The 12,846-nt window shown below is 44.5% G+C and overlaps 2 protein-coding genes across 2 annotated transcripts; both read left to right on the top strand.

The window, feature by feature from the left end:
- Nucleotides 1–1,832: 1,832 nt before the first annotated feature.
- On the top strand, nucleotides 1,833–5,573 carry LOC131286267 (uncharacterized). The gene is made up of 5 exons (XM_058315199.1): nucleotides 1,833–2,837; nucleotides 2,914–3,209; nucleotides 3,293–4,121; nucleotides 4,294–4,411; nucleotides 4,930–5,573. The coding sequence occupies exons 1-5, from the start codon at nucleotides 1,933–1,935 to the stop codon at nucleotides 5,197–5,199; spliced, it is 2,418 nt and encodes an 805-aa protein (XP_058171182.1). The 5' UTR covers nucleotides 1,833–1,932; the 3' UTR covers nucleotides 5,200–5,573.
- A 4,714-nt stretch (nucleotides 5,574–10,287) lies between these two features.
- On the top strand, nucleotides 10,288–11,246 carry LOC131287991 (mitochondrial pyruvate carrier 1). Its single transcript, XM_058317086.1, has 3 exons — nucleotides 10,288–10,483; nucleotides 10,622–10,812; nucleotides 10,882–11,246. Exons 2-3 carry the CDS (start codon nucleotides 10,644–10,646, stop codon nucleotides 11,067–11,069), a joined length of 357 nt encoding a protein of 118 aa, XP_058173069.1. The 5' UTR covers nucleotides 10,288–10,483; nucleotides 10,622–10,643; the 3' UTR covers nucleotides 11,070–11,246.
- Nucleotides 11,247–12,846: the final 1,600 nt, after the last annotated feature.

Raw genomic sequence — 12,846 nt, 5'->3', positions numbered from 1 at the left:
TTCTGCAACACGATTGGCTCGCATGGGGGCAAGAAGCAGCAGCTGTTGCCGAAAATAAAGATAAAAAGTGCATTGCACTCTGCTGCGCTGTGGTGAATCTTGTGCTCGTTTTTGTGTGCAGCAGCGTTTGGTTTCAGTTTCGATGGGAATAATCAAACACTGCTCCAATGAAGGAAAGATTTCATTACTTGTTCGCTGCGCAAAAACTCCTGCGAGCCATGTGTGCGCCGAAGATGGCGATTATTTTACCGGCGCAGTTTCGAGTTTGCTCTGAAGCGCTTTCGATAAGATAATTTGAATAAACCCTACTATGTACTGAAGAAAATTAGAATTTGAAATTTGAATAAAAAATTAATTTAAGAGCCCAACATATAACTATGCTTTAATTGGCTACTATAACAATTGCTTGGCTTGTGATAAACGAGTACAAAAACAGGCACTTGCTGTCGAATGACTGAAATGAAATTCACTTAGTTGAAAAGGTGACCAAGTTATTTGCTCGTATCACAATTTGTTGCCTATGTGCTACACTTTTACCAATCAATTATGACCTCATCACTAAATAGGGTTGATGAACTGATTTATATTCGTTTCCGACGCCCCCAGAGCTCTGCGTTTGACGTGCATTTGCAGTGCGAATTTGGTTCGACGAAGGTGCATTGACCCGTTTTCACCCAATTAGACACTGCGAGGTGTGACTGGTGCACGCGGTGCATTGAATAAACAAACAAGTGAAGCGTAAAGTTATACGCAAGTTCGCCCACCGGTAAGGTAACGGTGTTTTTTTATAGCCCATGAGTTCTGCTTCGGTTGAGTAGAGTTTTTGGATGGTAGCTATTTGAACTAAATACGAATGTAGTTTCTAATTTTGTATGGCTTAAAATTGCAAAGAATAATAACACTGTTATCTTTGCACATTAAAATCGACATCCTCTGATTTGTAGTAGACTTAATTCTAAAGGCTCAATCCTACTATGGGTAATATCGACAACATTATGTTGGAAGTCGACCAAATAGTGAGGGTGGTTCTGTTTCCACCAAACACTTCGATTATTAGATCACGCCTTAAACTGTGTTCCAAATCTTACTTACACTCGTTATATCCTTTATCATCTGAGCCCTATTCCGTCACAGGATCTGTGATGTCTAGCAATACGCTGTAGATGTTGCCGAATAAATGATATTTCTCTTGCAACCAAGATCACATTCTCAAATGGTAAACTATTAGGCATTACAAGAATTTTGTTACATTATTTGTTCTATACCTGAAAATAGTCCGTTTCACTCGAAAGTAGTTTGAAAAACTCGATTTCAAACTACTATAAAACCAAAGGGCCTTTAAGACAGGTGAGTTCATGATAGCCATATTGAATACGATTTTTTGGTAATTATGTCTACTATTTATTTCCTTAATCCATTCGCAAAAACGAGAATCAAGGCATACAGACAAGTTATTTAAGTACGACCTACGCATTTTCGCACATAACGAATGTTATGTTTACACAATAAAGCTACACTAGGTGTATGGGGTTTTACGGCAGCCATTTTTTATTTGATTTTTTACCATCACAATTTATAATAAGAACGCTTTGTCACACTTAAAAGTGCCAATAATTCACACAACTAATAATCATATTATTATGATCACAATTTGACTGAATAAAAACGGTATGTTTTTTGGATGTACCCACCTCTTTATTACAACCATCTTGAGTGCAACGGTCAATGGTCCCTGAACGCTACAGTATAAACGGATCAATCTGTCAATGTCGAAGGCTTGTTTTGTGGGCGTTAGCTGCTAGGTGCGTCAGTCAGGTGTAATGTATCGTTTGTAAAGTTACAGTATTTTAAACATAGTTTTACCTCACAATCTGTGCCTTATTGGAGAACTGCAAAGTGTGATACGCTCGCGTGTGAAGAGGCTGCTTGAAAATGGGGTTGCTGTGGCGTAGCTACGGCATATTTGCGCTGGTCACCCTGATGGGCGTGTTAGCCCAGTACGAATGGCAGCCTAAGGATGCTTTCGATGAGATAAAGATTCGTTTTGACAAAGTTACCGGCGACAACTGTCCAATTCTGCCGCCACGGGACCTCACGTTGCCTGAGGAAAGTGTCTCCCACCTGCCGGACATCAAGGATGTAAACATCAATCCCGTCTTCCCCAATCGTACCGCGCTGCTCCATCTGCACAATATGGCGCTGAGCCGTGCCTTCTTCTGGAGCTACATCCTACAGAGTCGCTTCATCCGCCCGGCGATCAACGATACGTACGATCCCGGCATGATGTACTACTTCCTCTCGACCGTGGCAGACGTGTCGTCAAATCGACACATTAACGCCTCCGCCATCTACTTTGCACCGAACTCCTCATACTCGTCCTCCTACCGTGGATTCTTCAACAAAACGTTCCCCCGTTTCGCTCCACGGACATATCGCGAGGATGATTTCAATGATCCGATTCATCTGCAGAAAATTTCCACTCTGAACACGTTCTTTGTGAAGGATTTGGGTGCCTTCCCGCCGAACTCGGCGTTGCACGACTACACGATAAAGAATTACCACATTAATGAATGGTACAATCACTGGCTGCCGGATAATGTGGATAAGCGCCACGACACGAAAACGACGTATCAGGTGGAAATACGGTACGCAAACAACACGAACGAAACGTTTACCTTCCACGGGCCGCCGGGTGCCGACGAAAATCCGGGTCCGGTGAAGTTTACCAAACCGTACTTTGATTGCCGTCGGTCAAACAAGTGGCTCGTGTCGGCCGTAACACCGATTGCTGACATCTACCCCCGCCACACCCAATTTCGGCATATTGAATATCCAACGTAAGTAACTAGCAGTTGAATGTGTCATAAAAAGGGAAGATATACCTTAACTGGTGGCCACTTCATAATATTCCAGATATACTGCAGTTTCGGTGCTAGAAATGGACTTTGAGAGAATCGACATTAATCAATGTCCCAAGGGTGAAGGTAATAAGGGTCCGAACGTGTTTGCCGACACTGCGCGCTGTAAAAAAGATACGACCGAATGCGAACCTATAGATGGTTGGGGATTCCGGAGAGGTGGCTATCAGTGTCGCTGTAAACCGGGTTTCCGATTACCGGGCGTCGTGCGGAGGCCATACCTTGGCGAAATTCTCGAGCGTGCATCCGATGAGCAGTATTATAACGGGTTTGATTGCATGAAAATTGGATGTAAGTAGAATTGATGCTAGATAGAACTCGCCAGGTACAAAGAAAAGATAAAGTTTGATTCGTTTATTTAATTTCAACAACAGGGGTGCAAAAGGTACCCATCAAGTGGTTCCGGCTTCCCGAGTACATTAGAGAGCAGTACTTGAACCGCTACTATGAGTATAAGAATTACACGACCGGACCGAGCTCGTTACATTCGGAAAAGCTCAACATTAACGAAGTGCTCAAGTTCATCCTGGGCCTAAATGGGCGTACGTGCAAGAACTTCCACCCGCAGGATCTGGTACTGACGGGCGAGTTTGCCTACGAGGCGCAGAAGCAGTTCGAGAACGAGGCTAAAATGGCGATCCGGCTGGCGAACTTTATCAGCGCGTTCCTGCAAATCTCCGACCCGTCCGAGGTGTACTCGGGCAAACGGGTCGCCGATAAACCCCTGACCGAGGATCAAATGATGGGCGAAACGTTGGCGCTGGTGCTCGGCAATACCCGCATCTGGTCCGCCGCGACCTTCTGGGACCGGAGGAAGTTCACCAACCGGACGCTTTTCGCACCGTACGCGTACAAGCGGGAGCTGAACACGCGCAAATTCAACCTGGAAGATTTGGCCCGCTTCAACAAAACCGGCGAAGAGTACATCGACAAACCGTTCTTCCGTCTGCTCAAGCAACGGTGGGCATCGAATTTCGATTCGCTCGAAAAGTACTACCTGAAGATTCGTCTGCGCCACAACGAGACGGGCGAGTACGATCAGCGGTACGAACACTATCCGAACTTTTACCACGCGGCCACCATGGACCACGGGTACTGGACGACGCCCGAGTTCGACTGCAAGGGATACGTGAAGAAGTGGCTCATCACGTACGCGGTGCCGTTCTTCGGTTGGGACAGCCTGAAGGCGAAGCTCGAGTTCAAGTAAGAAAACCGGCGTCCGACGGCCGGAAATGCATTTTTTTGCGTTTACCTCCGTCTGGAGGATTCATGCCGTACTTTTATGACTCGCCTGTGCCTTTCTATAGAAAACTAATTCCCTGCTCTTGTGTATGTGTTTTTTTTTCTCCTTTCGTTTTTCTTCGTCCGATCACAGGGGAGTCGTTGCAGTTTCAATGAACATGCTACAGCTGGATATCAACCAATGTCCGGATAATTATTACGAGCCGAATGCATTCAAAAACACTCACAAATGCGACGAGAAATCCTCATACGTAAGTGCTCCCTTCTCTGTTCTTTGCAGTTCAGTTCTCTCGGTCCCGATGCCGTACGGCGTTTGCGCTATGATTTCATTCTTTATTTGCGAAAAAGGCCAAGCAACAACGGGAAGAAGCAAGAACTCGCCCAACGGATAGGATGCAATGCGCATTCGTTCGTTCCTGCATCGACCATTGCGGACGTGGAAGTTTTTCTTTTGTTTGCCTGTTGGTGGCTTGGCTTATTCTGGACGAGATTTTGAACCACGCCGCACCGCCACGGCGGATTACTTTAACGAACCTTACTTCTATCCAAACGAACATCGAAATCGTTGGCATGAACATGCAACCGAGCGCTGGAAACTGCATCGGGAGCTGCAACCCTATTTGATGAGGCCTTTGTTCGTCGTGCAACCGTCCAAAGGACATTGACCTAATATTTTGCTCGCCGCCAAGCCCACAAAACCGTTGGCGTGCGGTGTGTGGTGCGCGAATAATTCTAACGAGATCGTATTTCCATTCTCTTCGCTTTCCAGTGTGTGCCGATCCTGGGCCGTGGGTACGAAACGGGTGGCTATAAATGCGAGTGCCTGCAGGGATTCGAGTATCCGTACGAGGATCTTATCACCTACTACGATGGGCAGCTGGTCGAGGCCGAGTTTGAGAACATCGTGAACGACAAGGAGTCGCGCTTTGACACGTTCAAGTGCCGTCTAGCCGGAGCCGCCTCGCTGCAGGTGCAGTTCACTATTCTGGCCTTCCTGGCGCTCATCGGGTGGATGCTGCTGCACAGGAACCAATGCTAGGGCGAATACGACCGCTGACTTGGGTAGAGTAGTTGGATTTAGATTTTTTTTTACATTTTATCAGACAAAAGACAAGGAAAACTAACCGTCCATTGGGAATCTCATCGTACATTCCGACAAAGCAATCACGCACACACAAACGTAGAGGATAAGTAAGACAGTATTGATCCGTCTGTACCGATAAGTATAGTAGTATAGATTGACATCCTGCCGAAGGAAACGTTGCCGTCCAAGAAACATTCCCACTTTTTTTATACCTTAATCATTTAAGAGCAAATTATCAACTGGAAGAAGAGTGGTGACTAGTTGTTGTGCCTATAGCTAGTAGGATTTTAAAGAAGGCAGATGTCTATATCGTATAGAAGCGATAGTTTTGTATTCACCAAACTGACGGAGTGCTTGTTAATTGACCTTTTTTAAGAAATAAATGGAATCTCTAGAAGAATTTCGTCGGTTTAGCTTTTTCTGGTACGTGGAATGGTAAGCATTTATGTTAGAAAAATTGGCATAGTTTTGCCGTCAGCGTTTACTTAACTGTGTGTGGCGTAGTTATCTGAAGCTATAAATGCGGTATTTAAACCACGTCGTCGTTGGCATGCAGTCCAACTAAGGCATTTTTAAACCTGTCCTTGAAAACATATGGCTTCAATGCGTTTTGCTTGATCGTTGGAAAGGGAGAGATCCTAATCCTCCAGAGGGCTAATTTGTCGCGGTTCGTAGCACCAAAACTGAGAAAAAATGCGAACGAATAGTGCTACAAGCACAAGAAACCGTAACCTCTTGGATAAACACAACCTTCTGGCTAACCGTGAAAATAGCTTCAGGGAAGAACCAGGTGATCGGTGGTGTACTTTCTTGACCGACAGGGGAGAGAAATGCCAAGGAAAAAAACCCATGACAGGAAAGGTCGCTATTGGCGGCCGCAGCCGAGATTGAACCGGGTGGACATAGTTTTTGCCCTTTGCTTCCGAGTTGTGCTGATGCTCCTTTTTTGCTGGCTCTCTGGTTGAGTCCGAAGTGTTGATCGCTAGAAGCTGGCGGCACAAGGCTTTAGTTCCGGGGTGTTTTAGTAAAAAAAAGAGTAATTGTGTAAAAGGTTCCTTTCTGCCTAGACCCTATACTCGCTTTCCTGTGAGCTGGAAAAGTTCTTATACAAAAACTAAGCCTAGCACCAATTACGTGTCCAGGTTGTCGTTATCCTTTTTTTTCAAGCCGTTCCTTATGCCCTAAGACATCTATGTTGTTTTCTTCCCCTTTCCACCGGGCCTAGCCGTTCCGGCCAGAAGGTTAACTGGACAGCAGCCTATTTAAAGGGATGAGCCGGGCACACACAGGGTGCACATTATAATATTTTAATAACAAAAACATTAATACACAGCGCCCCAGCGATCGCCGAATGGCCGCCGAGAGACAAGATAATGCTGTCGTAGCTGCTGAGGAAATGCGCACTTTCCACACACAACCAGGCGCAAAAAAGGGTGAAAAGGAAGCTCCTTTCGATTGGGGTTCGAAAATGTACTGAAGATGATGCGCTCGGTGTATGGTGTGTCTCTGGCAGGGAAATGAGGTAAGGAAATTCGGTTCGTGCAGGATGCGTGAGTTGGAATCTTTCACCTTTAAAGCGGCTTCGGGAAGAAAAGGGAGGAAATGCTCTTTAGGTTTGCTTTTTTTGCCTACGAGTTGCTGACTAAAAGACAAGATAGAGCACCGCTCTTGGTCAATACATGGCCAGGCGGCAAGGATTGCACATAGGGTTGGAACGTGTTCGAGTGTGTGGCCGGCGGTGGAGAAGAGATAGCAAAGCCCAACACCAAGCTATCATTTTATGCTAAGTGTGCTCATCCTGCGCGAAGCGCAACCAGAACTCTCTCTCTATCTCTCGTTTGCCTCATGTCCGGAAGGGATTCCGGCGTTCCGTTCCCTACAGCCCTGGCTCGTTCGGGGCACATATAGGATGTTTTTTGTAGTGTCCTCTGCCCATTTGGAATGCGATCCGTGGCCGTTCGCCATCGGCGCACCGGATTGTTTCCTGTCGAATGTGTTACCGCGCAGCGAAGCGTGAAAATCTGCATCGGTGAAGAATCTGGGCGGAGCAGCGCAGACAGATAGTCCTGGCGCTTCCCGCTGGAGCGACCCTCTGACACCGGCTTTTGGCTGCGCGGTCTGTTTCCGTTTCACTTTTCACAAGGCTGACCAGAAGGAGTCCTAGGACCCAGCAAGGGGTGGGAAAGAGCTGACGCCGGCGGGATGCGCAGGAAGACACACATTTTTCCCACAACTTACCATCACGTGTGGATCGGTGAGGAAGCGAAGGGGAAAAGATGAGGATCAAGCAGAATCCTCAGATATCCTTGTGCCGGCAGAGTGTCCATTAAATGCCGTCTGACCGTTCCGTTGAAGGAAACGTCCTTGTTTGTGTGCATGTATGTGCGTGCCGGGTGGGGGGGAAATAAAATAAAGCAGATAAAGCAAGCCCAACAAAAGCGAAATGAAAATAATAATAAAAAAAACAACAGCGCAACGCTGCACATCATAAAACAACACAAAGAACCAGTAGAGCGTGCAATTGTGCCCTCTTCGGCGTGGCCAGTCCTGAAGGAATTCGGTGTTTGTTTTAGCCCAGTCCGATGCCAGGCTGTTTATCCTTGCTCTTTTCCTGAAACCGCGAAGTCGTCGGTTGCTTTTTCGGTGGCCTGCCGCCCGAGGGAATGCCTAAACCGTGTGAGAGTGCGCTAAGGATGTGAAAGCGTTTTCGAAAAAGGAAAACAACCACTACGATGTCCTTTTTGCAACGTTTAGCCGAGTTTGGTGCATAAAGATCTTTCTTTATAGTAGCTACGATTTGGAAGCATAAGAGATCAACAGGACTATGTTATTTTTGGACACTTTGGATAGTAGACTGACAGATGATGATGGACTGAACTATAATGAGTAATCAATCTTTACAATCATTTCCCCGAGTGTCTCCTTTCTAAGTCTTTTGGCTTCTTCATCCCGTCCAGTCTGTATGGCACTAATTCAGGGTACGTTTCGATGGCAGATGCATATTTCGGTTAATGGCAGCGTCGGCGCGACTAATACGTCTTTAATGGATTTTCTACCCCTAGTTAGCAAAGTTTCTGCCAGAAAAGGTTTCCAAATCGCTTTTCCAAAAACGCAGGTATCTGTGTCAAGATGTTTAACCTAAAAACCACCTAAAGTCAACAACTTGCACCTTTTATGTCCGATATGGATGTGGCAAGAAAAAAAATCGGTTCCGTTTACCCCAGATACATTTCAAAAAGACAACGGCCTTCAAAGGTGTGCTCTGCCGTTTGACCCCAGAATCGTTTATCACGGAATGGTGCCGAAAACACGACGTTCAACCGAAACCTGGAACCATTTTAAACGAGTTAACCTTAATTAACCGAAAGGTCCTAGGGGTGGTTGGGTCCGCAGGCTAATAATGCTTAGCAGGCGCCGGATTAAATTCGCCCTGGGTACGTCCCCGGTAAAAACGTTACCCACAGCGTACAAGTGTATCGAACTTGGAATGTCCCAGGGGGGGAGAAAAAAACCATTCCAAAACTTGTTTTTCATCACAATCACTGTTGAAATGGTTAAGGTATGGGAGAAGAAAAAAAAACACACACACGCCACAACCCAATCGACCCATTTCATTCTGGATTCCGAGGCCCACGGAAAACCCGCTTGGCAATTCACATCCCTCTTTAGCGATCCACTGCCCTCAAGACGCCGGAAGTACTTGGAGTCTTCTGTTCTGGAGGACTGTCTCGTTTGTCTTTTGTGCACCGTGGACGTTCCGTGTGACCGATTCGGGAGTCGATGGTCAGTTCGGCATGGTTCTGGTTGATGCGACGGGGGCTCATCTTTCAACCCGGTTTCCCGTTCAGTAGCCCCGTGCGTCGTGCCGAAGTATGGTGCTGAAAGGGTATCGGGTTGTATGTATTGTCCGTCCGACAAATAGAGCTCCCGGTCGGAGCGAGAGAGGAGGAAACAATAATAAAAAATCCATTTTCTCATGCAACTCAGCGCACTGGCAGCCGCAAAGGAGCCATAAATCATAAGCAAAGTAAAAAAGTCCTCGCACGAAAGGAAATGCGCCGCAAGACAGCAGCGGCGTATGATGATGAGGCGAGCAATTTATTTGGGAGAAGAAAAAACACAGCTTTCCTAAAGAATTGCCGTGAGCAGGACGACGAAGGACGAATAGAGTGTACGATGTGTGCAGAAGATGTCGCCGGCGCGAACGGGAGGAAAAGCAGGAAGACGAGGTGCATAAGAAAATGTCCAAAAGAAGTGCAAAATTTATTCATTTCCTATTTGTATTTAGTCTTATGCGATTGAACAAAACAAATCTGTCCACTCTTCTGCCCGCTTTCGACGATGGTTCGCCGGTCCGACTCAGGTCGATGTTGCTGCCGGACTCGAAACCAGGATGCCCAGGAGCAGAAGCTACAATAGAAGAAGCACAATAAGGTGAGTCTACCTTGGAAGATACTGGCAAGGATACGAATTTGTCCAGATAGTGAGGTGTCATCTTGCTGCTCATTACTAACTCTAGCTTCGGAAATCTTTTTATTTAACACTTCCCGTTGGAATGGTCATGCTACTGAATTGTCGGAATCATTTTAAGATACCGGCGATGTATGTCGACAAGCATTTAAATTGCACTACTAATGCAGTAAAGTGGTGTAATAACTCCTTTTGATTGGGATTTCGCGTTTATAATGCAGTGCAATCTAACAAGCGATTCAGCTATATAAAATTTTAATTCAGCTATACAAAACAGTTAATGAATGTTGTGTTATCCTAATATTGCTCAGAGAAAATACATGATTACATTATCGAAAGCACTGTTTCTCAATTCAAAACCTTTAAGTGATTCAAATGCGATGCTTTCAGTTAATTTTGAAAAGATTTATAGGATTACGAAATGTTTCTGTGAAATATTTCCAACAATCTATGAACGCAGCGCCACATCACCTGCGAAATTGGCTGCGTACTTACCACAGTCGGCTGTCACAATTTGACAGTTTTTAACATAAAAAATACTGAAAATATAAATAAACACAATCGTGTGTTCCGTTCAATTGTGAATTTCGTCGTGTTCGTACTTTAATGGGTTGTTGATATTTGGTTTCATTATTTGACCTCCGGCAGTGTGTGCTCAAGACAAATATTGCTTGCGGTGCTTATAGATAAAAATAGTTCCGGCGTGGACACGATAGCAGCAGAGGATTCGCAACCCTTCATACCTTGAATCGTCGCCGTCACTTCGGAGGTGAGCATGCAATCAATCTCGCTTACAGTTTAATTATTACGCAACAGATGCTTTCGTTAATATCAAGGATTGTTTTTCTTTATTCGTTCAAAAAGCTCTGAGCGTATATCTTATTATTGTATCGTTTTTCTTGCACAGGAATACACCGTGAATAGACACAATGGCAACATTAGGACGAAAGTTTTTGAACAACCTGAAGAGCAAGGAGTTCCGTGATTATTTGATGAGCACACATTTCTGGGGTCCGGTAGCCAACTGGGGAATTCCTATTGCTGCCATCGGCGATCTACAGAAAGATCCGAAGATTATCTCAGGCACGATGACAACCGGTATGTGGTATGAAGTTCATACTATATCGTGTTCTAATGGTTAATTTGTTGGTTTTCAATCTTCCTCAGCTCTATGCCTGTATTCGTGTATATTCATGCGCTTTGCATGGAAAGTTCAGCCGAGAAACTTGCTGCTCTTCGCTTGTCACATCACGAATTTCACCGTGCAAAGCGTACAAGGTGGCCGGTTCATTGAGTATCACCATCTGGGTGGTAAGGAGCGACTTCAGAAAGCACAGGCCCAACAAGCTGTCTAATCTTCGACAGTTTCGGAGAAATTCTCCTGTCGATAGCGACATCACGTAGCTCGAAATATAATCGGTGTAAACGATATGGAAAACAGGCAAACGGTGGAAAGGGAGTAGCCCTGGTTAGGTACGTAACAAAGTTAACATGTGGCAAGTCAGTCTGCAAAATGAATCTTCGAATCAATAGTCCATCACAACAAAAGGGCTTTATATACAAGCAATGGAAGACCATTATCCTTCGAATGACAAACTATGCGATGAACAAACGATGAAACAATGGTGCTCAAACGGAGGACCACTTTCTTACCAAACAACACGTGAAAAGGAGACGTTATACGGGAATAATGGTACCTGTCGGGAATTACAGTGTCGAAACTAGTTATACTCATGCAACAAAACAATCGTATTCGGTCATGCTGCTATCCTAGGAGTTTTTTAGTAGAGCTTTTGATAGAGTAGGATTTTTAGATACACATTTTCAAGGCACTTTTGAGCACGCTACAACTTTTAGACGCACAAGTAATTTTACAGGCAAATCATGTTGTGATAAGACTAGACATTTAGATCATACAAACGTAGGTGCAAATGTAGGTATAAAAAGCGTATCGATGCCCTACGCCCGCACATCCCTTCCTAAACTAATCTTCAGGTCCAGACATCTTCCCGATTGACGTAAAATCCCACCACCGAACGTTTCCTTTTCTGTTCTGTTCAAAGCCCAAAATCGTTCGCGAGCAACAACCTAAACCGAACAAGAGAAAGACATGATATTATAGCATCACCTTATTATTACCTCAATACCATCACGAGCCAGCCTGTTCCAAACGACGCGAAGTAGCGTTTCACAGAACTACGAAGCTACGAAGCAAAACCAACATTCTGTGGTGCAACATTCTAGTACAGGGTTTTTATTTTCTAGAGGATCATTGAATAAGCCATTGGTCAAACTATGGTGTTCTAACTCGACTACAATTTGTGTTTACCAGTGAACCTAAGAGGTTTATTTTTTATTGTATAAAAAGAGATTCTGTTTATTTGTTGACAATAAAGGTGAAATGTAGTCGTACGTGGTTGTTGTTGATACAGTAAAAAAATTAAATTAAATTAAATTAAATAATACCTGTCCGAAAATGCGCCAACAGCTCTCACAGCTACACCTAGGTGCTAAGGTGCGAATATAATCATTTGTATCGACATACAGATGGAAACAGTTTGCACTTCCAATAGCCCGCCCGTATCTCTGTGTGTGACTTGAAAAGACGTTTTTGGAGCATTTGCCAAGCTGCGAATGAGTGCTAATTGCTTGAATTCAATGGTTCAGGGGTGTAAATAAGCCAAATACGATTCTTGTTAGTTTAGCATTATTCATGTTTACCCACAGTGCATTTTGTCCAGTTGTCAAGCAAATGCAATGAGCGTCAATCGTCTTGTAGAAAACAGTTTTGAAGGTGTAAATTTGAATGAAGGGGGAGAAAAAATTATGTTGTTACTAAAAAGTATACTCAAGGTGTTGATTGGAAAGAATCAAATCTATAACTAAAAATTTCGGTATGATTTGCTCATATTGGTGGTACTAAGTAGACGACGTTTCTACACCTTATTAGAATTATACAACGATTCGTAGAGGGTGTTTGACGATGGAAAATTTAAACTTTTTGTTGTTAGCGTCTTCATTGTGTCCGGACTATTTCTAATCTGGTTAGAGATTAGGGGTTGCTAGGGTAATACGGACCCCATAACGAAAACTTTTGAATTTTCAGTAAAAAGAGTCAATGATTGTTGATTT

Source organism: Anopheles ziemanni, chromosome 3 (assembly GCF_943734765.1).
Source record: "Anopheles ziemanni chromosome 3, idAnoZiCoDA_A2_x.2, whole genome shotgun sequence".
NCBI classification, from domain to species: Eukaryota; Metazoa; Arthropoda; class Insecta; order Diptera; family Culicidae; genus Anopheles; species Anopheles ziemanni.
This window is presented reverse-complemented; position numbering and strand designations above follow the sequence as displayed.

What these genes read in the sequence shown, in the direction of transcription:
- LOC131286267 (XM_058315199.1), top strand. Translation starts at nt 1,933, where the DNA reads ATGGGGTTGCTGTGGCGTAGCTACGGCATATTTGCGCTGGTCACCCTG. An exon ending in TGATTGCATGAAAATTGGAT is followed by an intron (nt 3,210 to 3,292) that starts GTAAGTAGAATT and finishes TTTCAACAACAG; the next exon opens with GGGTGCAAAAGGTACCCATC. An exon ending in AAGGCGAAGCTCGAGTTCAA is followed by an intron (nt 4,122 to 4,293) that starts GTAAGAAAACCG and finishes GTCCGATCACAG; the next exon opens with GGGAGTCGTTGCAGTTTCAA.
- LOC131287991 (XM_058317086.1), top strand. Translation starts at nt 10,644, where the DNA reads ATGGCAACATTAGGACGAAAGTTTTTGAACAACCTGAAGAGCAAGGAG. An exon ending in CTCAGGCACGATGACAACCG is followed by an intron (nt 10,813 to 10,881) that starts GTATGTGGTATG and finishes AATCTTCCTCAG; the next exon opens with CTCTATGCCTGTATTCGTGT.